The sequence below is a fragment of the Sciurus vulgaris genome (assembly GCF_902686455.1).
Source record: "Sciurus vulgaris genome assembly, chromosome: 12".
NCBI lineage: Eukaryota > Metazoa > Chordata > Mammalia > Rodentia > Sciuridae > Sciurus > Sciurus vulgaris.
This window is the reverse complement of record NC_136473.1, coordinates 53,601,496-53,628,470: the sequence shown is the minus strand read 5'-3', so window position 1 is coordinate 53,628,470 and position 26,975 is coordinate 53,601,496. Positions and strand designations below refer to the sequence as shown.

At 32.9% G+C, this 26,975-nt stretch overlaps 1 protein-coding gene across 4 annotated transcripts in view; it reads right to left on the bottom strand.

Annotated features, from left to right (window-relative positions):
- SDCCAG8 (SHH signaling and ciliogenesis regulator SDCCAG8) overlaps positions 1-26,975 on the bottom strand; it is a 249,952-nt gene that overhangs the window by 121,273 nt on the left and 101,704 nt on the right. For all 4 annotated transcript variants that reach the window (XR_013758046.1, XM_079106102.1, XM_079106103.1 and 1 more), the window contains one exon: positions 2,329-2,471. Coding sequence is in view for 3 of the 4 variants with exons in the window: in XM_079106102.1 (XP_078962228.1) it covers positions 2,329-2,471 (143 nt within the window). In the remaining variant the exon portion in view is untranslated. The remainder of the gene's footprint in view (positions 1-2,328; positions 2,472-26,975) is intronic.

Sequence of the window (26,975 nt, the reverse complement as noted above, 5' to 3'; positions counted from 1 at the left end):
TTTTAGATTGATGTAGAAATTTCCACTACAGTTTAAAATTTTTCTTTACCCCTAAAGATTTGGATCCTTATTTCATCATTACTTTATAATATGGTTTTCATATTCAATTTTAAACTTTGTTTAGAATATGCTATTTAAAATGTTTGAAATTGACTGGCAAGGTACTATTTGTGTGGGTGTTATATATTTCACCTGGTCTACACTGAAGAAAAAAGATGTAATATTTCTCATTTACACACCTGGGTATGCTGAATCAATAAAGAATGGTGAGGGCTAGCAAACCAATAAAAAAGCATTTCAGAAATATTTAACCCAACAATCAAGTCCCATTTTCAGTTCTAAGGATAGATATATACAATTCCTTACATTTTAAATTGTCTTCTTTAAATTTCTGAATGTGGATTTTACAAACCATAAACATTAAATATAACATGCTTACAAAAAGGAGTATTGCACTTAGAAAATTGGTAATTGTGTTTTATTTCCTATAAAACTGTGTAAATTTTAGTAGAAATGGTATAAATAAAGCACAACAGAAAAGAGCTTTCTACAGAACCAAAGCAAAACAGTTTTTCTTAAGAACAAAGGAATTAGTTACCACTCGTCCATTTTCAGCAGTTGCTGCATCTCAATATGCTCTACTTGGAAGAAATTTATCTTGTCAAACAGTACAAATTGATACTGCTCAGAAAAACTCTCTACGGACTTTGACTTCAGAAATTAACTCTCTGAATAAGACAGAATGACAAAAGGGGCAAAACCAGCATTAATATTTATTTACTGAAGCTCAGCCTCACTGAGACATTAAAAGCTGTCCTATTTCTGTGGGTCAATAGTGCTTAGCACACAAATGATTGGTTCTCAGTTGAAGTCTGACAGAAAAGAAAAGCCATCAACATTACCATGATGAAGCTAAATTCTGAAACTTCTAAGATTAAATAACCACAGGAACTATGTTAATATTATGTTTTCAGTTTCACACTAATAATACTTTAAGTAGGCATTAAAAGAATCTATTCTGTAGTATTAAGCAATGTTTACTCAGAAAAGTGTTTTATCTATTGGATTTTTTCCCCAGATATCATACTTGTATAATGATTTTTTATCTCTCTCTTTCTCCCTTTCATCTCTTTTTCTTTTCACTGTTTAAATAGGAAAGTGTCAAACATTTGGATTATTATCATAACAAAATGTTTTTAACAAAGTTTGATTTTAACAGAACTAGAGGCATCTTAACACTAACCCAAAACTTTGGGAGGTTCACCAACCTCTAGAATATTTTTTCTCCAAATGCAGGCTGTTCAAGTGGTGCTTTTCTCCATCTGTTATCATACCGTGCTCAGAATTACATTGTCATATTTAATGTAAAAGGGATCAGTCCCCTTTCATAGTTTAAATTCAACACAGTACTATAATTGGAAGACCAGTGTTTTTCTATTTTATAAACTAAATCAAATATCACAAACTTACAAGTGTATTTAGACAAAATTCTCTCTGCAAACTGAAAAACTCTAAGAATTGAATAAACCCAAAGGCTTGATCTGAAAACTGAAAAACTGTACTAAAACTCAAAGTGAGAAGAAACCACTTATATGGTAAAGTGATAGATCGACAAGATTTGAATTTTTCCCTTTGTGTATTTATTTTTGTATATGCGATTGTGTGCTTCCAATACAGGAAACTCCCAAAGCTTGCAATCTTATTTTAATTTAGGGCTGAGCTATATGTTTACTAAAGTTTATGACAATGATGATCACATTGCAATTCTTGTGGTGGAAACAATGCAATTTGAAACCTTGATGGTGTAAATATGATTGCAATAATGATTTGAACATGAACAGTGCCAATCAATTCTATCTATAAATTTTATACCTCCTTAGGATGCAGATCCTTATTTTTATCAGTTCCATTTCAATTTGCATCTTAGGATTTCTTTTACTGTGTCTCTTTCACTGCTGACAGTCTCTCATTATTTTCCTAAATATATTCCTCAGATCCTTCATTTCAAAATTTTTATTAGACACAGGATTATCAGGAGAGGAGCGGTGGTGGTAGAAAAAATGTCATTTTGCTTATATTGATAGAGAATCACCTAAATATTTGAGCATGGTAAATGAAAGGTTTTGTAATCTATCAGTAATTCCCTGCCACACTTATCATTCACATGTCTGGGTGTTTTGCTTACCACATCTCCACTTTTCTTAATATGCTTGAAAGCTGTGTGTGAATTGAATGACTAAGACTAACTCTAACAACTGTTTGGAAGCCTGTGGCAAAAATCAGTGGAATGAAATCAGTGCTGGGGTGCATAATGGGATTAGGGAGTACCTGGTGAGGTGCAGTTGGTGCTCGGATTCGCCCAGCAGTTCTGTTAGTTTCAGGCACTCCTCTCTGGCCCGGGCTGCCTTCTGCTGCTCCTGTTCCATGTGCTGCTTGCTTTCACTCAGTTCTAGTCTCAATTTCTCCATTTCCTTAGGTAAAGAGAAAGGGTTGGGGAAAGCATCCATATCAAATATATGCACTTGAATTCAAAATTAGATCATTTTTATTTTTACCATGAATTTTAATGTGATAAAAAAATTATTAGAAAATGTAGGCTAGCTTCTGTTTTATGACAAAGGGAATTTACACATCCAAAAATTCACGTTAGTGAGGTTTTTTTTTTGATTGTAAGATTATGAATGATTTTTAAGATAAAATGTTTAAACAAGAGTAGTCAAAATGGATAATCATCATTTTCCTTTTAAAGCTTGTTCCCTTTAAAAAGTCATTGGAACTTAAAAAGCCACTATCTTTAAAAAGCAACATTTTTGCCTAAGAGATTTGATCAGATACATATCATGGTTTACATCGGATAAATGCTTTTCACTCTGAAAGATAGATTTATGGTTTCATTTAGATGTTATAAAAAACAAATTAAATGTTAAAATATTCTAGGTATATTTTAGGAAAACATGAGGTATAAAAGAAGGCATCATGATACTCAATATTATTTGGAAGAAATAATTCAGCATAAGAATCTTTAGCTTATAAGAATACGATATTTCAGAGTTAAAATATTATAATAAAATTTGCATTTAAAAGGCAACAAAACACTCTAAAGACTAATAAATGACATAAGTATATGAAAATTTATGATAGCTTATTATTTGGTTTCATGAAGAATTTACCTTATCCTACTAAAACTAATATATTTCAAATACAACATAGTTTTAATTTATATATTTAAGCAGAAATATTTATCACAGAACATGTATAAAATTAAGGAAAAGAAAATAGAGTTGAGCATTTAAAAATATTTAGACTGTATAACAAGAAAACCAAAAAAAAAAAAAAAAAAAAGGAGCAGAAACATTTTCGAGTTCAGCAAAAAGCAAGGAGCAATTTTGATACACATAAGAAATGTCCTTTTGGAAAACAAAATTATGCTTAAGCAAAGTATTTTAAACAGTGTTCAAATACATTTTTTTAAAAAATCTGTTATTGCTCATTATTCTGAATGATCTCCCAATATAATACATTATGTAAGATAAACTAAACAATTCATTTGTATTTTTCCTTACATTTGTAATACTATATTCAGTTTATCCCCATCATAACTATATATTACCAACAATTGCTTATTACATGTTCTCAAATATTGTTTTATTTTTAAAAATCTATGTAGTAAGGAATATGTCACTTTCATTCAGAGTAGATTTCCTATATCTTTCAAACCAGAATGCCAAATGAAACTGATTTATTTCTTTAAAATATTTTAAATTATTAAAGTTAATACTAATACATTTCTAATCTCATAATTAAATATAATTAAAGATATGAAAACAGAAAAGTCCACTAAGTTTTACTTGCCTAACATGAAATTAAAAAAGCAAAGAAGTGTAAAATCTGAATCACATGTTGACTTTAAAACTTCAAAAGTCCACCATTAATTTTTTTTACACAGTTCAATATAAAAGAAACTGCTAAATACTATGATGAACTCAGTTCCAATCTTTATACTCAGGATTTAACATTTCACATGGATAAATGGGATCTATATACACAAAAGACTATCAAAATACAGGTCATAGAGAAAACAACAAATGAATTATAAAGATAATTCATGCTAAATGAGGGATAAATTTGCATGGGCAGGAAAAGTGAACAAGTAAGGGCACCAGAACTCATGGAATGAAAGGTCTTGAATAAGAGATTAATAGAGTTATAGTTTTCTAACAAATAATAGAAATAATGCTGGGTGTGGTGGCACACACCCATAATCCCAGTGACTCAGGAGGCTGAGGCAGGAATGTTGCAAGTACAAGGACAGACTCAGCAACTTAAGGAATCATTGCCTCAAAATAAGAAATTAAAAAGGACCTAGGGGTAAGTTCAGTGGTAAGGTGACCCTGGGTTCAATCCCCCGTACAATATACATATATTGAGCTGAGCTTACAAATTGGATCAATATATATGATTAGTTTAAGGTGGGTCAAATAATGGTAGTTATAGTTCTAATATTCCAGATAGAAGGAGAGAGACTTTAAACAGAAATTTAAAGAGACTATGGTGATTTTATGAAAACAAAATGTAAAAGAGACCAAAGATGACTTTAGAATTTTGAATGGAGAGGATACAAAAGAATGATAGAAATAGAAAACATAAAATCTTGAGATTTCTTAAAAAGAATAAATACAATAAGTTTTGAAACCATTGTGCAATAATAATAACATATATGCCTTACAGTGGTAATTAGGTTTTAAGTATAAATCAGCTGCTTTCTTATTCTCATGTAATAAAAAGTCAGAGACTACACTGAAATACAAACAGAAATAAAGAATATAGGTCCAAGAACCAACACAAATCAGGGTTCAGACAGCTCCTACACTTTTTAGTTCTGTGACCTTAGACAAGTCACTCAACTATCATACATTCCTCAGCAGAAAATGAAACTGAGAACTGTAGCAAGCTCCAAAGATGTTGTGAAGACTGAATGGGATGATGAGTACTTAGCAGAGTGCTGAGTACATAAGAGATGAGTAAAAGACAGCTAGTATCATTATTATCACTGATTTCTCTCCCTATTTAAAATATCTTTCAAGGCCACCAAAGGGACAAGTAGAAAAAAATGACTTAACAGTGTCCAACAATCTCTAATAAGTCACTGATTTAATTCAATAAAATTTCCCCTTTGTTTCCTCTACAAAGTAGTATTTTGGTAAAAAAATGAAGAAAACTTTAATTATTTTAAAATGCAAAAAACATTTTTGTTAGGAAGATGGAAAATTACTACCTGCTTCTGATTATCAATGCCAGCAAAGCAGCTTATTGGTGCAGATAATCAAAACCAACAAATAATCTAACCAGCTGGACCAGGTCTCAACACTTACTCCCTGTGTCAGGAAAATCTGCCATGGCATCAACTCCAACAGTTAGAAGAGAAATCTCTTGCCAGAAATGGCATGCTCCCACTGGCAGGATAACCCTTTGCCTCACCCAACTAGGTCAGGGCTGCTTCCTTGGCTGTATATGGAATGAAAAACCAACAACAGTCATAGGCCAATTGTATATGACTCTCAAAGTACACTATTAACCTGCATGTCTACACTGCAGTTTGATGTCATTATCTTTTTGCCAACTGGGCAAGAGAGGTCCAGATAGCTCTATATCTTACCAAAAGGTATTCTTCAAATCATGAATATAGAGGGACTGAAGACATAGCTTATTGGTAAAGTTCTTGCCTAGCATGTCCAAGGATGTGGGTTCAATCCCCAGTACCTCATATAAAAAAAAAAAAAAAAATGCATGACCATAACCACCAGAATAGCTTAAAGTAGGAACTATAAAAATTGGTTAGGAGAAGAGCACTAGGAATGGGACATGAAGAAATGGAGACTCATTGCTGTTTATATTTCTCCACACTATGGGAAGTTTTTTCTCAATCATGGACATATGCAGCTTTATTTTTTATTACTGATTAAATTTTCTTATCAAATAATATACCTAACATGAGCTGAATAGTACTCAATTGCTCATAGCAAAGAAGAGTAGTGTCTATATTTTACCTTTGGTCTATCTCCAAACCTAATCTCCAGTGGCACATTATCAACTCTTCTGTTATATATCTTTATATTTTTAAATGACATCTATTGCTATTTTTTGATTTTGTGATATTACACATTATTCATCAATTTCCTATGTTAAAGAGGACGCAGTTAACTTCAGTATGTGCTTGTAGTCCCAGCTACTCTGGAGGCTGAGGCAGGAAAACACCTTAAGTCTAGGAAGAATTTGAGGTCAGTCTGGGCAACATAATGAGACCCTACCTTAAAAAAAAAAAAAAAAAAAAAAAAGGAGGAGGAAACATTTAGGTCCCTTATACCAGCTACATATCCAAATTATACTCCCATATAGTAATTTTGGTTAATCATTAGTCAGTAGTTCATTTACATTACGATTATGGACAATTTGCTCACTATTGAGATGAGCATTACTTTATTTTTCCTATATGTTATTTTATTATTTCTGAAATTAACTGCCTACATTTTTGTTTTATTTTGAGAAGGGGTCTTGCTATGCTGCCAATGCTGTCCTTGAAATCCTGGTCTCAACTGCTTCTCCTCCCGCGGTCTCCCAGGTAGCTGGGACAACAAGTATGTGTCACCACATCTGACTGCCTAGATTTTTAATAGTTTACTTTTTTAGGTAACTGATATTTCCCCCTAAGTATTCAAAAAGTATTGCCAAATATGCATCAATATTTTTCAAATGATCAAATATCACATAACTGTAAGTTCCTTTAAATCCATCCCCCATGTATCTTTGGTGCTTTATGTCTAGTCTTTTTGATCTCTGGCTTGTGTCAAGTATTATGTGTGTGTTTTTTGTTTGTCTGTGTGTGTGTGTGTGTGTGTGTGTGTGTGCATGTATGATAGAAAGACAGATTGAACTACATTCTCGAGATAGCTTTCATAAGAAAGGGTATATAATAATACATTTTTTGGTATATGTGTATGCTTCAAAATGCTCTTATTGTATGCATACATGCAATAATTTGGCTGAGTATAAAGTTCTATTTGAAATTAATGTTCACTAAGGATTTTTAAGAAATATTCCACTGTCTTCAATATTACAATTTAAAAGCACCATCTCATTCTGATCCTTAATAGTTGGTCTATGATTTGCTTCTTTTCTTCCTAAAAACTTTCATAATTATCTCTTTTCCCATCATTCAAAATTTTTACTATGTTAGACCCTGGAATAGGCTCTTTTTCATTCTTCATGTGTTATTTTCAATGGGTCCTTGTCAATCTGGAGGCTTATTTCCTTATTATGAAGACACTATCTTGTATTACTATTTTAAAGTTAAATTTTGATACCATAAACTTTAATATTTCCTCTTCTATAACTCCTAAATATTAGTCATTGGCCTTATTGGACTGATTATCTAACTTAGTTACATTTTCTAACTCTTTGGATTCTAACTTTTGGAAGACTTCATTTACTTCACCTTTCCAACTTACTATTAAATTTAAGAAAAAAAATACCATATTTTTCATTACCATTAATGTTTATTTTTTTCACTGATCCTTTTACATAGCACACTATTTTATGATATAGATAGAATATCTTACTTCCCTATTAGAATATACAGCATTTAAAATGTTTTCTATTCATTACATGTTGCCTTTGTTTCTTCCAGGTTTATCTTAGTTCATTTTCTGTTGCTAAAATACCAAAACTAAGTAATACCAAAAACTAAGTAATTTATAAAGGTAAGGGGATTATTATAGCTCTTGGTTCTGGATGGAAATCCAAGATTGGACAGTGGCATCTGGTCAGGGCCTATGTGCCGTGTCAACTCATGGTGAGACGTGGAAAAGGAAGCAGGGGCATACAAGAAGGGAGAGAACACGGGGGGGCAACTTTTCTTTTTATCAACCCATGCTTATAATTAGTCCAGTCCCATGAAAGTGAGAATTCATGTGAAGAAAGCATTTGTCTTTTCATGGGGGAAGAGTTCCTACCCAAACACCTCCCACTAACTCCATATCCCCATACTGCTGCATCAAGGAATCAAGGTTCCAAAACATAAACTTTTGGAGGACACACTCGAAACACAGAAAGATGCCTTTAATTTCTTCCCTCTGTGTCTACTTTAGGCACTCTATTATGTTGTAGACTTTCCTCAAATACATGATGATTCCTCAACTACTTGATGATTCTTGACTGTACTTTCATATTTGAAAAGCAAGCAGTGAACAAAAGAGTGGATGTAGTCAGTTTGGGGTAATATGATAGTTTGGATTATTGTTCATTAAATATTCATTTTTATCACCCTTCCACTGAAGACAGAATACAATATCTTTCACCCAATGACTTTGGGCTTAGACTTATGATTTTACTTGTCCAATGGAATTTTCAAGGCTATAATGTAAACAGAAGTCAGAGATGTGATGTGGTTTGACTTGGTTTTACTATTCTGGTAATTATCTATGAGAGGAACATGCCTTGTAGTTGCTGCCTCTTCAGCTTGGATCACAGAGAGAATAGATGTGGAAAGAAACCAACTCAAACCATAGTCTAGATAACCCATGACCCAAGACCTAAAGCAGGTAAACACAGCCTAGATAGGCCAAATCTCAGTTGTCCTGTAGGCTCATACTAGACCTTTGGTCAATGTGGGGACAGGGAAGGATATTGTAAGTAGTAGTCATCTTAGAAATCACCAAAAGTGATTGTCCTCTGTAACTGTAGCAGATGGAGAAGGATGCAGATAACCATTTTAGAAATCCTGCTCATAGCTATCATTGTTGGTGGTATGCAACACTAATTTAATATGTTTTTATTGTGGACCTAGAAGAAACAATGATACCAGCTATCATTTTTTAGTACTTACTATATTCCAGGCACTGTCTTGAATTCTGTATTTTAAAATCTCATTTTGTGTTCATGACAACCTTGTAAAAATAAGTATCCTATTTCTGTTTTACAGATGAGAAAACTGAAGCTCACAGATGTTAAGTAACTTACATAAGATGATACAATGTCAGAGCTGGGATTCAAAACTGGGTTAGGCTGATTTCAAGTCCCATTATCTTTCCACTACCATATTCTCTCCCTAAACAAACCTAGATATAATAGAAAATAAAGAGGAAATATATGCAGTCTGCTTTCTAAAATATTGTGTCAACAATTTGCCATAGAAGAAGACACAAATAACATAGAGATACAGGGAAACAATATACTTCAGATGATCTGGATCAAATATTATGCTACTTAACACAAGGATTTCAACTTGTAAAGCACTGGTCATAGTTCACTTTGAAGAAGCACTTTTCCATGACACTTTAGGGTTAGTGGTTTGAAGAAATTCTGGAGGTCAGCCTCAGGTCTCACAGTCAACATCTTTTATATCATGACTCTAAACCAGCATGAGTCAATATGGGACTTGACCTAAGTCTTCCCAAATATGTAACATTTTGTGAAAATTTGCAGTTTTCCAATTGCTTCCAGTGGAATTACTGAATCAACCCATACTCTAAGCAAACATCTTTTGAAGAATTTAAAAAAAACAGGTTTTTACTTTGCATAATATTAAAAGAAGGAGTATTAACTGAGCATTTAAAATACTTAAAATCAAAAGCATTTCCTCAGAGTTAAAGTATCTCTCAGTCAAAACATGTGTTCAAAACAGATGAGATGGGACTTGTTGAAGGAAAGAAATGCCTTTCTAAAACTGTGTCTAAAGAAGAGAATAATTGAAGATATTTAATATGAAATCAACTGATTACATTGTTACAATCCAACACACCTGCCTGCTACCCAGGTTGAATCCTTTGTTCTCTACTTTAAAGGTCTCTATTCTGCTCTAGAGTTTGATGCCAATGATCTTCAGTGGATACAACCTCACTATCACCCTGGTATGTGGTACATTTCATCCTTATCTTCATTCATTCTTCTTCTAGATTGAGACGGTTCCTATTTAATGTTACTGCCATAAGAATATTGGAGTAACGATGAGTAATGGTAAAAGGGAAATGGCAGAATGTAGGTGAACCATTCAACTTAGTAAGTGGGTTTTAACTGTGAGAAGTGAATCTACTGAGCAGCAGGTCAGTCTCATAGGAGGAGCATTCTGCCAGACCATATGTAATTTCATCTAAGAAGCAGGTATACCTTTTTATATCAAAGGATCCCCAAATATAAGTCAACTTGTTTGTATGATTAGTCTAAATAAACAGCAATATATACCAACAATAGAAGTAAAGCTATGTGAACTAAAAAATTTGAGACAGTATGAATACTCCAATGGGGCAGAAATTCATGGCACCAAACACAAAAAAATCAACTGTCACAAATCCGTTGAGACGATCAAATTATGAGCAATGTACGAGATTTTTGATAGTTAATTTTGATCATAAGGACTATTTACTTTTCAAGCTGAATTTAAAAGATAACCTCTTCCTGAGCTGACACTTCACTATAATGAAATACATTTGTTTATTTTAGTTAGTAGGAATTATTTCAACAGCCTCACCAATAATTTTTGTTCTATGTTTATAAACATTATAGAGGTTGAGGGGGTCAGTTATACTTCACTGCATTTAATGGGAAAAATTAATTGTTTTGTTAACATTTGTGAAGATCTTGGGATTTATCTCTACAAATATCAAGAGTCTGCTGAAATGGCAAAGATAACAGCTTCCTAACACCCCCAAACCCCAGCTGCAAGTTTACTGCATTGGTGATATCTGACTACTGGAGGACTACTACAAGTAAATATAAACATTCTACAAATAAATATATTCTGGGCATGTTGCTCAGTCACTTACAAATCCACCTAATTGAACTATTATCCAAGAGAACATTTTTACATTTTGTTCATAGCTGTGTCAAAAGAACCAAGTTAATGGAGTCAATGAACTCAAAGCACTTTGGTTCTTTGGCAGTTCCTTGTTTTACAATGCTGGTAATCCTATGACATCTACTTTGTCATCTACTTTGTGCTACTTTGCACGCCATAAAATACTATATTGAGACATTTAAATATAGTAATTTTATGTCTGCGGAGAAAATAAAACTAAGATTAATATAAGTCTATGTTTGTTTGCTTGGTATACATATAAAGGAACTCTCCATGTTACATCTTTTAAAAGAAAGTCTCAAAACAAATAACGATTTTGGTTCCCACTTTCTAGTAGGAAATTTATGTTGGAAATGTACTCAACATTCCAATTTAATAAAAGGAGATACCGTTTTCACCTTAAAATGCCAATATATAAAATTAATTTTACATTCATACATTTACATTTAACATCTAAAATGTACGGATTTTAAAATATATATTATACATAACATCATATGTGCACTGATGAACTATATGTAATATATTTAAATTAACTTGTGTTATATAATTGTAACCTTTGTAACATTAGTTTAAAAAAAAGGAGGCAAGGAGAAAAATGTGACTCCTCCCACTCTTCCTTAAGAAGGGCCATCCATAATCCTTTGGCAGAGAGGCAGCAGGGGGCGGCTAGTAACAACCTCACTGTTTGCAATGTGAAAGTCATTGATGCAAAAGTGTCTTTGACCTGTGTTTGTTAATGCACTAACACATTTTTTTTTAAAAATAGCAACTTTAATTTACTTCCTGTTTAAAAACAACAACAACAACAACAACAAAAGGTACTTTGCTACAATAACTACACGAAAAAGAAAAATAATGCTGGAGTTGTTTCTCTTAAAATGAACTATAATAAAAATAGGAAATTTTCTTTTCTGATGGGACATTCCCATATAAAAAGAATGGTGTTTTCAAAGTTCAAGACATTATTTTACATTCTCTTTTCTCTCCTAAAAGGAACAATCTATTAAGTACAAAAGCTAGTAGATAAAAGTTACTAAAGAAAAGCTATCTATAGTTACCCCCAAATCAGAAAACATATCAGAGCCATAAAGGGAATGTCCACTTCAGTTGTTGAAACTAGTTTTATCATCAATTGATAAAATCATCTAAAGCAAATATAAAACGATTCAATTTAGGAAAGCAAACTATTAATTTATTCCCTTAAAAATTCCTTATCTTAAGGAAAAAATTTCCTTCCCAAGCCCTCAGTTAAATACAAAAAATGTATTTGCATAAATACTATAATATGCCCACTATGTGCATTTTATAGATACACATATAAATTCCAGATAATCAATATATACATACATATATACACACATATACATATCTATATACATGCACACACATTTACATGCACATATATGTACAATATTCAAACTGTCTCACCCTTCTCACTATGCTACATTATTAAAATACAAGCCAATTCCCTATTATTTTGATATAAAAGCAGATCCAATATATCATATCAATCCCCCCTCAATCTTACAATCATCTAGACTCAATAAATAACAGAAATTGTTGCAATACTCTAGTTCTTATAAAAATTTATAGTGGAAATTGTCTTCTAAGACAATTAATATTAAGCCTCTAGAATTCATGTTAAATTAAGCCTAACCATCATTTTTGCATGATATTACTATATTTTGGAATTTATTCATTTTATATCTTTATATTAAAGCTCTTAGTACTTTTCAATAGAATAATTTAATTGAAAATATTAATGCTTTACAATAGAAAAATTCAATTGCAAATACAATAAAATAAAAAATTGTTCACATTGTACTACTAACCAGTGTTGCTACTGCAGCATTCCCATGTGTAGAAATAAGACTAAATGTGAAAAACAAGACTCAATATAAAACCACGTTAAAACAATTAAATAAACAAGAGAAAAAAGACATCTCAAATAAGATACTTTATCCACAAAATTAAAATAAATAAGCTACAAATATTGCTCTTCCTGAACTCATATCTGATTTTGCCACAGGAAAATTTTACAAGTAAATTTAAACATATAAAGTTTATTACTTCTTTCCAGTTCATAAAAATCTTTTTTATTATTGATTGTATTAATTGTTTCTCATTAAGAGATGAAAAATCTTTAAAGATAATAAGACTAGTCTTCATAATTCTAAATCAAATAGTTTTTGGAAAAAATTGTTCAAAATTGATACTATTACCTCAAATGAATAGCAGCCTAAAGTTTACTGCAATGTGGAATTTCAACCCTTTACTATATTTTTCATGTATGCATCAAACGTAATATTTTCATAGATACTATAATTATAGTTATATCAATATAATATATAGGAATGCTCTCAAAGTAAAAAAAAATTAGTGTACTTATAAAAATACTGACAACTACAAAAATCACAATTTGTAAAGAAAGCTAAAAAGAATGTCATTCCAATAGTAACTATAATTTTTCAGTTATGGTATCAGCTATTAAAATTTATTATTAAAAAACAGCCAATTTACTCTTAAGCAGAAAATCAGGCTATTCTGGCAAAACTATATTATCTCTTAGAAAACACATAAACTTTTATTGCTTTTCTATTACTACAGATTAGAACTCAGAAGTGTTAATCTTTAATAACTCAGTGTAACTTTCATAGGAATCATCTGGAAAATATTATTTAAATATTCTGATTCCTAAAGGGAATATATTAGGAAACATTGGGGTTGTATAGTACCTAACTTTTAAGACTTTAATATTTATTTTTTAATATGACAAATATACCTCTTCCTTAAATATTGTGTGGTTTATATTTTTTTCTAAAGTGTATTCCTACTAAAAGGGCTCTAAAATATTTGGGAATAAACTCCCCTATTTACATCAAGAGTTTGTTTGTTAAATAAAAACCATACATTGCCTAGTATGCATATGGCCTTGGGTTTGATCCCTGGCACCACAAACAGAAAGAAAAAAAAGAGAAGAAAAGGGAAGGGAAGAAAAGGGAAGGGAAGGGAAGGGGAAAGGGGAAAGGAGAGGAAAGGTAAGAAATAAATCACACTTAGGGACAGATGATTCCTCAGTCATCATCTTAATGTATTCTCTTACTTACAGATGAGAACTCTGGGGTTTAAGGAAATTAAACTACCTACTAAAGTCCACTCAACTGAACTAGAACCCAAGCTCCAAACTCTTTGCTTATATTCATTTTCCTTCAGATGTGGATTAAAGTCATATCACAATGCTCAATTAGAAGCATAAACAAGTTTCTATTGGCAATAATTAATTTTAAAATGCAATAAAGAAAACACATCATCTGTTTCTCTCCTGACAAGTGTTATTCAACAAGAACTTTTTCTTTTTGCTCTGTGTATTCTCTTGGTTAAATTCTGTCAATCACTTCCAATCTGATTTAAGAGTCAAATTTAAGATTCAGCCTCCTTTTGTTTTTAAAATAAGTTTCATAATGCGCATTATTTCTTAATCAAAACTTTTTTCTTGGGTTTAATTTTTATAATATTACTGCTTGGTGCCAGTGCTGGGGCAAAATAAAATATTTCTCTTCTCCCAAAACAAGAAATCTTCAACATTTTATCCGTTGACGATCTCTCAGTCTTTCACTTTAAATGGAATGATTTTATTTTATAGGAAATCACATTTTAAGTTTTCATGAAATCAACTTCACACAGCTGAGTAAAGGAAACCCCTTTTATGTAGTCTAGGTCACTTGACAGTACTGACAATGGAATGCAACACCTCTTCTTCCCTATACAGATATACTGTACCTGAATACACCTCCCTTTCTCCCTAGCAAGTTTCTTTTACTCCTTGGTGTAACTGATTATAGACAGCATCAAAATCAATGCTCTGACTCAAAAACCCTAAATAGAGTAGAAGAGGCAGAGTATTACTGAATGCATATCTAAACCACCCAAGTTGACAGGCGCTAATCTGAACACTGTTTCTTAGAAGCATAATATTCTGACCATTAACAGCATGTCTGTGTTCAACTTACCTCTTAGCTGTTGGTCTGCTTGCTGGTGACATAAATGGATCCTCTTCCACTGGAAAACTGGACAATTTAACCTTATGTTGTTAGAAGGTTTTCGCTAAAATTAATGAGATGTTCTTATGTGAAGAGGAAATAGCAACTTTTAACAACAAAACTGGGTTTATTTATAGAGACATAACTGATTGAAAAAAAAATCCTTCTGTACTGAAACATGGTGTATGTGATCTCACCTTATGGGGAGTTTTTAGAATATTCACGTTAGCTGTGGGTTATATAAATATTTCTGTAAAATTCTATTTGAGGAACTTAAGAATTTATTGTACTTGGTCTTAACTCAAAAATAATCTATATTTTCTAGCTAAATTTAGCAAGTGGCTCCCAAATATGAAGTAGATGCTTTAGTTAATAAATATTTTGAGCATAGTTATTTTAAATTAATTGCCTCCACAAAGGATAAATTCATTCATTCAACTTATTGACAATGTATTCAATCATAATACTCCAATATATGATAACAACTTTTCATAGTTTAGAAAATACTTTCATATATATTACTGAACTTATATGTCGTGATAATTAGAAAAATAATTCTTTTACTCATTTTCACAAAGATAAACAAAATAGGCATCGAATAAGTAGATTTAAGCCTAGTGGACAAAATACTTTTAACAGGAGAGTAGGTCAAAACAATGAATAGGAAAAATCTCAAAAACCAATTTTACAGATTCTAATTCCTCTAATTTCCCATTTAGCTCATTTATTCAGGTTATTTAGATAAATTACTAGAATTTTAGGTAGGCCAATTCCTATTTTTTCTTTCCCCTGAGAATTTCCCAGCACATTTGAATCCTACCATGCTCCAAAATGCTTTATATTTACAAAGGCACTTTGATTTTATAGTCATCCACACCTAATTTCTGCATTGTCCACCATCGATGTAATCTATCATGTGCCTCAATAGTACCTAAGCACAATAATTAGACACACTAGGTTAAAAAAAGTTTTTTTATTTGACTAATATCATTTTGAAGAAAGCAAATAATCTGGTTCTTAAACAGGAGTGCAAATAGAGGTTGGTTCTTAAATATCAGTTAAAACAAATCATATGTAGAACAGATTAGAATATATTAAGCTATATGGCATCTTTACTATAGGTCACAGGACTCTGCCCTGTTCTTCATGCTATATATTGCTTAAACCTCTGACTATAACAAGGACACCACGGATATGCTGATCAAATTTGCCTATGATATAAACCTGTGAGGAATAATTTTACTATGATGATATGTCTAAAACAGGATCCAAAAGAGTTTTGTTAACAGACCTAATTAAAATGAGCAAGTTTTAGAAAAGAAATATAGATGACTGTACTTATTGCCCAATAGCAGGGCAGCAGATATGTGATATTAGGGGTTTTAATTGAATTTAAGTTCAGTAAGAGTTCACAGTGAGAACTCTTATGTGTTAACATATAACAATGATAAACACACAATCCAGGCGATATCTGGTCCTGAAGGGAGATTAATGAGAGTTTAGATGATAGCTGCACTTCCATGCACTGATCAAGCCATACCAAAAGTATCATATTCAGTTATCATTGTGACTTGAGAAAGGAACTAGATAAAATGGAACATAGCAAGGCTAGAGAGATGAAGACAGAGACTATAAATAAGAATCCTATAACACCAGTAAAATAGCAATTACTAATATTTTTTGAGAAATTATTATACACAATGCATAGTGCTATAAGGCTAACATATATTACTTATTAAATTTTACAAAATCCTATAAACAGGAATTATATTTATCTTCATTTTATAGATAAGAAAACAGACATATTAAGTAACTTGTCCACGCTCATCAAATAGTAGGTAAAATGAGAATTTTACTTCAGGCAGTCTACTTTGGGGCCCTGAACTCTTGGCCACTTATCTGCCTCTCTATCCATACAATTACCTTAGCCCTAATTGCAATGCTAGGCACTGAAGTAAGGAATATACATGTGAAGAACAGGTAAGATTTTCTGCCATCAATTTATATTCCAGTGGAAGAGATGAGATTTTTTAAAAGTAAACAAATAATTAGATACAAATTATAATGTGTTCAATAAAGGAAGGAAACAGAGTACTATGAGAGAATAACAGAGATGAAATATATATCAGTAGTACAGAAGTACAGACTTCTAAATGGGACTCAAAGAGAAAGAGCTTGGAAGAGTTGGAGAACATACAAAGTAGATGTTTGCCCAAAGGCTTGAGCAGGTCTGAGAAGCTAAAGGAAAACCACTCAGGTGCCACTGAATGGAGAGAGGAAGAGTGGAGAAGAGGGTAGAAGGACAGCAATGGTCAGATTATGTCAGAACGTATAAGCTATGATAAAGAGTTTGAATTTATGTTTCTAAATGTAAATGAGAAGCTACTGCAAGTTGTTTAAAGGAAGAACAATATGATTCAATTCACATTTTGCTTTTGTTAAGATGTCAAGAATGGACCTTCATGAAGTTAATATTGTTATGGGGTAAGACAGATGATAAGCCAAGTAAATGAGTTAGGGAGGAATTTGAAACATGAAGAGGAGAGGTTCTAGACTCACAGAAATTACGCTTGAGTTACAACTTGAAGGCATTAGTCTAGTGATCTGTGAAGATTTTTTGAGGAACAATATTGGCCTTCTTTTTGCTGAGTACTACAGATAGTGAATAATAAGTACTTTACAGTCACTTCTGGCAAGTAATTTTAATTTTCTGGGGCTCCATCTTTTCATCCTCATCTGCTGTCCCTCCTTTTTCTAAACGCTCACTGTTGGAGAAACAACAGTGCCTTTTCCTACTCTCTCTTTTGCTCAAGTGGCCTTCCCTTTCCACTGTCTCTGCTCCTCCATACTAGGCTAATACGTGACTTTTATCATACAACATTTTTTCTAAGACAATATTTTTTCTAAAATAGCAGCTTTATTGATATAATTCAAATACCATAGAATTTATTCATCAAAAGTAGAGTTGAATGGTTTTTTTATACACAAAGTTGGGCAAACATTACAACTATCAATTTTGGAACATTTTATTACCCCAAAGGAAATATTGTCCCATTAGCAGTCACTCTAATTTGACCCTAATCCCCTCAGTTTTCATTTCTCTTGGGTATATACCTAGTAGTGGAATTGCTGAGTCATAGCATAACTCTGTGTAGAACGTTTCTGACAGACTGTTTTCCAAAGCACCTGCCCTACTTTACCATCCTACCAGCAATGCTTGAGAGTTCTAATTTCTCTACATACTTTTCAACAATTATTCTCTTTTTGATTATAGTCATCCCATTTTGGTTTTGGTGTATATTTTCTCTGATAATGATATTGAGCATCTTTTCATGTGTTTATTCACCATCTATATGTCTCCTCTGAAGAAATGTGAATATTGATTCTTTGCCTGTTTTAAAATTGGATTTTTATTACTAAATCGTAAACTTATTTTATATATCCTTGATACAAGTTCCTTATCAGATATATGATTTATAAAAATTTTTCTCCCATCCTGTGGGTTGTCTTTTCTTTGTCTTGACAGTGTCCTTTAAAACTTAGAATTTTGGAGATAATGTTCAATTTATTTTTTTCTTTTGGGCATTGGGTTTTTGGTGTTATATCTAAGAAACTATTGCTAATCAAAGGTCACAAAGAGTAATATCTATGTTTTTTTAATGAGTCTTTTAACACTTATATTCTTTCATTAATTTTGAATTAAATTTGTATATAATATAAGGTGGGGATCCAACATCCAACTTCATCTTTTCTCCTTTTTTGTGCTGGGGATTGAATCAAGGGTTGAGCATGTACTCTGCCAATAAGTCATATCCCCAGGTCCCCAAACTTCATTTTTTAGTGGGTATCTAGTATTCCCAGTGTCATTTATTGAAAAGAATATACATTCCTTATTGAGTTTTCTTATTATCATTGTTGAAAAATCAGTTGACTAGAAATGTTTAGAATCTTTTTGAACCCTCTCCTATTAGAGTAGGTCACCCTCTCCACTTAGCCTTCACTGCATTTAACCTCCTCACCAGTTTATAAAAATTGTGAGAAAAATAAATATATTTTATTTCTCATTTGCAATCCTTGTACCTATTTGTATGTGACACAGAAGATTATCAATGCCTATTAGTTAAATAAATGAATGCAGGGCTGGGGTTGTAGTTCAGTGGTTGAGCACTTGCCTAGCATGTGGGAGGCCCTGGGCTTGATCCTCAGCACCACATAAAAATAAATAAAATAAAGGCATTGTGCTCATTTACAACCAAAAATATTTAAAACAAACAAACAAGTTAATAAATGCATAGAAATAAGGTAATTACCCTCAGCTTACCCACAGTTGAATCATCTTTAAAATGAGGAGGTGAACTAAGTGGTTGGTATTTTGGGCTCTTATACACCAAGCCATTGCTCTTTATTCTCTGAGACTGTCTCTTCAATCCTTTACATATGGCCATCAAAATAGGATTCAGTGCTGGAATTGAACCCAGGGCCTCTCCCATTTTAGACAAGTGGTCTACCACTGAGATACATCTCTAACCCACCTCATAGATTTTATTGCTGTGGTTAAAAAGCAGCCCCTGAAAAATGCCAAGCTACATGAAGTTACTCTTAACAACCATCAATGACTGTGGGACAGAAGGGGTTATACCTAAATCATAGTTTTAAGAAGTCCATTGTTGGGCTGGTGTTGTAGCTCAGTGGTAGAGTGCTTGCCTTGCATGGATGAGGCACTGGGTTCAATCCTCAGCATCACACACAAAAAAATAAATTAATTAAACTATTGTGTCCATTTACAATGAAAAAAATTTAAAATAAATAATTTTTTAAAAAGAAGTCTATTGTTGAGCTTCCCTTCTGAAAATACTGATGGATTATACTGATGGATCTGGGGTCATGGTTGCCTCTTCTGAGTTACAGCTGATTGTGAAGAAGCATATGTAGAAGCATAGGTCTAATTCTTTTTAGTGTAAATATCTTTAGGATACCTTCTTCTAAAATCTTTCACATTTTCTCCTCCCTGCTATTTTCCTTTTCCTCTACTATTCTCTTCTTGATTTTATAACTTGGCAATCATAGGGTCCTTCTTGCTCTCTTGACTGTTGAGTAAGTCTAAGGTATTTCAAATTCAGCATTTAGATACTGCAAACTTTAGTCTCTGCCCAAGAACCCAGAACAATCATAAGTCAGTCATACTTTTTGGTTACAGATTAGTAGAATGTGTATATTCACATGTATGTTGTAAAGTATAGATATAGATATTTAATCTATCCATTAGTCTGTCTTGATGCTGTGATTTGTATCTTAAGTATCCCCCAAAGGCCCATGTGTTAAAGGCTTAGTCTCCATCGTGGTGCTAGTGAGAGGTGGTGGAACTTTTAAGATGCAAGGCTTGGTGAGATGTCTTTTGGTCATTAGGGGTGTGTCCTTGAAGGGGATACTAGAACCCCATCCTCTCCCTTTTTCTCTTCCTGACATGAGGTGAGTGATTTTTTTTTCCTGCTATGTGCTCCCATTATAATGTGCTGCCTTGCTACAGGCCTAAAGCAGTGGGACCAACCAATCATGGGTGGAAACCTCTAAAATCGATTCACAATCTTTTCTCTGTATAAGCTCATTATCTCAGGTATATATTATAGTAAAGGAAAGCTGATGAAACACTTGACTCCTTTTTTAGGCTAACACATGTCTGGTTCTTGTTAAATAAACACTTGTATGGCTTAAATTGGTATGCACATCTGACAGATCTTATTCTATATAAATTTAGGTGGAAAGATAAGTTGAAAAAGACACTCTAAAGTTTCTACTAATACAAACAAAGAAATGACAACTGCCTCTCAATATGAGAAAAATCTGGATTTCTATGCAGAAAATTGTGACAAGCTAAAGAAGAGTCCAATAGAAAAGGTAGTATTTGCAATGAAGGGACAATCTTCTCAAGTGGGACAAATCTTTCTCCTCCATCTTCTTCCAGTTTCCCTAAAAGTTTATTTCTACTTTCCTCTTTCCCTTGGCTGCTACTCTCTTTAAAAAGATATGAGTATTTCTTGGTACTTTGACAGGAACTTCCAATTACACCTTGACTTGTGAAGATGGCTAATTCTACTACTTGCATTACTTATTATCATGGAGGGAGAGAGAGATCATAGAAATTCAGTTGTAAGTGGACAGATACCACACAAAGAAGAATTTTCCACTCTTCATAGGGAACTCCAGAAAGTTTTAGGGATGGAAGAAGGCAGGCTAAAAATAAGAACTTGCAGCTTTCCTGTCTTTTCTCTAAACACTAGTATAACTTCTCTAATTAAGTAGAGATGCTAATACCAAAAAGGGTTACACAACTTGACCATCTGTTAATAAGAGTACTATGAAAATCTAAACACATTGCAATTTATTAATAATCATGAGCATCCTAGAGATGTATCTAGAATCTCTGTCTAAGGCAGTGTGTCTCACGTTGGACTCCTGTGAGGGTCAGGGAAATGTGCTGAGAATGTGACAAATCTGTAAGGGAATTAAAATCTGTTTTTTCCTTCTGATTATTAAAAAAAAAAAACTTAATGTGATCATATTCTGGCTTATTTATGTCTAGAACTGCCACAGCATTTCATTCCATGGTTGTATTTATGAGGGTACAAAGTGAGAACAGAAAGTGAAAGCAATACCTATTAATGATGCATTTTAAAAATAGAAGTCCACTGATATATTCCCTATAACCATGAGTTCACACACATAAGAAACTCTGAGCAAGGATAATTAATTTCGTAAGTTTTGCAAAAACTGCCTACTCCCCCCAAATTCTACCATTGGTAGCTTGCTGGTGCTTATCTTTCCAGTAGAATTGAATCATTAATTTAGAGTGGGGCTTCAATTCCTATTGAAAATTAAATGATGTTTGTCTTGTAATTAAATTCGATTGTTTCAAATTTGTTAGACATTTTATTGTTTCATTAATAATAATGAAAATATGTAATTGCTGACAACAGTAAAAATGCATTTTTATAATCTTAACAGAAGACTTACTTTTATAAAATGAGAGTGAAGAACTGGAACACATGGAATGACACTTGAGACTCCATGTAATTTTATTGATTTTATTAATAATTCATAATTAAGAGGGGCAGAGAAATAGTTCCTATATTTCTAGAAATATAAGAATTCAGAACTAGGAAAAAACCTTAGCCATCACTTGTCCAAGCTTCTTAGATCACTGGGAAAGAAACTGAGGCTCTGTGAGTTATGTTCAGGTAGTTGAGAAGCCAAAGGAGGAAGTCAAGTCTTTGGGTTGAGGGTGTAGCTCAATGATAGAATATGTGTTTGGCATGTGCTGGTCCTGCATTTGATCACTAGCACCAAAAAGGAAAGAAAAGTCAAGTCTTTGGACCCATGATCCATAGGTAATGAAGTACCCAGTAAAATCTGTGTTTCATCTTCTATCATGAGTCATGGGATAGTTAGTCCTCCATGAATCAAGGTAATTGTCAATTCTCTACATGTAGGAAACTAATCCTACTTGACTCTAACACTGCTAATAAAATGATATTTTACTCAAAGTTATCTAGAATTTTAAAATTTTAAAATTTTTCACCAGATGTGTGGTGTGCACTTATAGTCCTAGCTATTTGGGAGGTTAAAGCAGGAAAGTCACTTAAGCACAAGAGTTAGAGATTAGTTTGGACAACATAGGTTAGATCTCTCAAGAAAAGGGGAGGGGGTATTTTCTGAGAGTATAGCTCAGTGGCACAGTGCTTGCCCAGCACACATGAGGCCCTGGGAATAAAAACAAACAAACAACAACAACAAAACAACTCTTTTCCCCCAGAAAATAATATAAAGAAAATGAAAAATAAATGCAAACATTCCCAAAAAGTAATATGACTTCTGTGCCTAACTGCAAAGCATAGAATGTGTTATAAATAGGCAATGATACTGAGATTCTGAGCATTGTAGAAACACATTTTCTATGGAAAATCTATTATAACAGAGATGTGACACTTGAGATATTAAAGTCAGTTATAAAAGAACACTAAAGAACTGAAACGTACAAATGTTCTTTGAAAGCATCCTCCTTCATCATTGTTCCCTCTTCCTTTGCTTAAACTCCCATGTTGGACCTTCTAAACAAATGTCTTCCTCTCCCATCTAGGCTGGACTACGTCATAATCACCTGCAAGGACATCATCTTTCCCTCTTCTAAATCCCCAGATCCTTTTGTAGTTTGCTGACAGTTACTATTTTCTCTTTGATATATATTTAGTTGCATATCTCTGTTGTATACTCCCTTCTGACAGAAATTCAGTATAAGCCTCACAATGCACACAATATGTTGTTGTTGAATTAAAGCAACAAGTGAAGTTTAGGGCAAAAGGTTTCAAATTTTATAATGTTTGTTTTCTTCAAAATCTCACCTATTATAATTTTCCTTCAAATGTGCATGTAAATGACCATATTAAAATGATCACTATGAAGAATAAGAAGCAACACAGAAAAATGCTTAAGATAATATTATAAGGAAAAAAGCCAAAAGCCAAAATTACACCTAGGCTATATTTACTACTTACAAATATTACATATGCATATGGACAAAAAGTGGAAGGTAATAGAGAAAGATGAAAACAATTTGCTCTATTGCATGATAAAATTATTGGCTTCCGTTATGTGCTTATGTTTGCATACTAAACATTGTTTAAAAATGTGTACACATGTAATAATTAGAATATTCATACTGAATATTGGTACTACTATTTCTGGGCTATATGAAAAGCATATGTAGCTGTCCTATGTCTAGTGCCTTTCAGTGCCCTGAGTTTCATGTTCACCTTCAAAGAACTTGTGCCACCTGCTAGTTATCAGAATTGGAGACTTGGTACTTATAAGACTGAAGGTTAGCCTGATAAGTCAAAATAAGCATGTAATATTTTTTCAAAAGACTGAAAATTTTATCATTTTATCATTCACTGAAATTGAAAGCATAGCAAAAAATATATTTCTTTAGGGCTAGCAATAGAAACTTATGTTCCTTAAAATACAAAACTTTTCTGTGAGTTCACAGTTTCATATTTCTATCCAAAGGCAAACATTTCCAAAAGTTTATTCCATAAGCATATTATTTATAAATGGGCATATTTTGTTTCCTATTTGTGTCTTTATCCTGTAAATAGATGTAAATTGATATTTTAAGATATATTGTTTCTGCTTATCCACTTCATTTTAAAAAATATATTATTATGGTGAATAGAATTATCATCTTTCCTTGAAAATCAAATTACAAGTAAAAATCAGCAGTCTCTTTTTTGAACATATGAACTTATATGTTTCTATGAATACATATATACACTCTCACCAAAACCAGCTGATCAAATCATTAACAACTTACTAAATGCTAGATGCCCTAATGATCCAATTTGATATCATTCACTGGGTTGATTTGGAACTATCCCCTTACACTAAAAAAAAAATTAAACTCACTTTTTTATTGCTAAATTTTGTGACTTTACCAACATAATAATGATTTAAAATGAAGAAACTAATTTGGCATGGTGTTTAAGAAAAATTACAAGTTTGATAATTTAAGACTTTTGTTAAGTGGAGATATTAAAAATTATTTTCATAATCCAATAAATTCTATTTTGTCACTCAACCATCGCCCAAGACAGGAACAAAAGAAGCTGATTTATTAGACATACGCCAAGCTGAAGAAATTTCTTAGAATTCTTGGTTAGGCTGTGATAAGAACACAAATTTATCTAAGTATGCTGAACAATGCTTCAGGGCATACTTAGAGAAGATGCTAAAAAAAAAAAAAAGCTTTATTGCATCACACACATGGAACCAGATTCTCCCTCTCATGGGCTGTATCCAGCATGAAGTTCACACTACATTAATTTGCACTTGTCGATATGCTGTTTTACAAGTATTCTTAAGACATGTTCAAATGTGTATTCTGACTCTTCAAGTAGAATATAAACTCCCTAAGGACAGGACCTGGTCTTCTTGTTATCACCCTCCATCCCTGTCCCAGTGTCTAGAATGTTGGTCTGAGAAAGCCAGGCCCTTGGGAACTGCTGTAATCTGAGTGAGGAGCAGGGACAGGAATATGCTAACCCTACAGCATTGAAAGAGGGTGTGAAGAACACTGGAGAGCAGCTCTGTCATCACCAGGACCGAGTGATTACATGTGCCAAAGGCATGCCCAAGTGCCCCCCTCCCCCAGTCATTTTATAGAGAGAGAAGTAAAACTGCAGGTGGTAGCTGGATAAGTCTCTGAAGTCTAGCTCTTGAGAATCCATGCATTATCTCAGCCTTCTGAAGAGAGGATATAGCTTTACAGACACAAAGCAGACAAGAAAACTGAATAAGATTTTACTCTAATCTGTAGGTGCTAGTTACAAGTAGAAAAGACTAACACTGCTATTATCCAAGTTTAATAGGATGATCTATTGCCAGAATATTTCTAGAATCAAATAGAAGACAATGGACATTAGAAACCCATTAGCTGGGTCTTAGGTAAATCATACTGTTGCTAATATTTAAAACTAAAAATTTCAGGGAAGAAAGTCCCATGGCCTGTTGCAGCAATTTATTTCAATCTTCTCACTGTCAGAAAAGGTTTATTTCAGACTATAGTGGTTTCCAGTTGCTGTGATTAAATTGCTTTGTTCTTGTTCTTTCCATATTGAAGATCAAGATCAGGTATTTTTCTCCTTGAAAGAATCTGTCATATCCTTGAAAGACAGTGAAGCAGTGTTTCAGTCTTTTCTAAGTAAAAGGGTACAATTCTTCAACTTTATTCATTTTATTTCTCTGACCTAAACAAGACTAACATTTAGAACCTGCAGGGTTTCCTCTCATCTTTACAAAAAACCATACAAAATAGATGTACTTCTTCCAAAAGTCCAATTAAGTCAAATGAATTCAGGCAATAATTCCTGTGTTGATACATAACATACTTGAAGTCAGTATTAGAATGCTGCATCATACTGATACAGATATGAAGCAACTCTCAAATCCTTTTAGGTCCGAATTTTTCCAGGAAAATTTTTCTGATCTCTTTCTATTGTATATGTGCTCAACTCTTAAATATTTTCTCTGACTACTCTATGAAGATAATGTTGAACTTAAATGCATCCTACTCAATGATTGCTGCATCTCCAGGTTATAACATATATGACACTAGTAAGAAAAGCTATATCAGTCTCCTTATCTCTGAAAAATAAAGTTGATAACCTAAAAATGAAATTGTAAATCAAAAATAATAATGTACTTTATAACTTTTTCTAAACCATGTACACATTAACCATGTGTCACTAATAAAATAATGACATGACAGTCAGTGATACACTGATTTGGTAATGCCATAAGATAATTAAGAGTTCAGGGATGTGGCACATTTGTTGTACTACAACACATTCTAAAACCATCAAGTTATAATTTAAGACTGATGGGTATTCAAACTCAAAGCTTGGCATTCTAGTAAGGCAGAGAAAACTTTAAAAATACTTGTATTTCTATATCTAGAGAAGGGGTTAGCAAAGAATTTTTGTAAATGATTGGATAATAAATGTTTCAGGCTTTGTGGGCTGTATGGTCTCTGCCATACCTCCTTAACTCTGCTGTTCTATCAGGAAAGCAGCAATAGGCACTATGTAAACAATGTAACTGTTCTAATAAAACCTGTTTGTAAAAACAGGCAGCAAGCCAGATGTGGCCTGTGGGCTATAGTTAACTCACCCTCCTTTAGGATGCATGGACATGTTAAATAGATATAGATGTCTAAATATGTAAATGGGAGTATAACTAAGAGCATTACTATACCAAATCTGCCTCTCCCTGTAGTTATGACAGCTTCCTGGGCACATGATTGATGCCATCATACTGGCACTGTTTAGAAGGGCTCTATACTTGTAGCTTAAGTCTCTGTGGTCAATGTCTTGAAATTATTGTGATTTTATCTTGGAATTTGTGTTTTATCAGCATAGTCTGATGGGAAAATGAAACCTCAGCTCACATGTGTGTTCTCTTTCCTCTGCCTCACTGTAGCCCAGGGCAGACCTTAGAAATGTGTTCCCTCCAGTTTTCTTTTCTTTCCTGCCTCT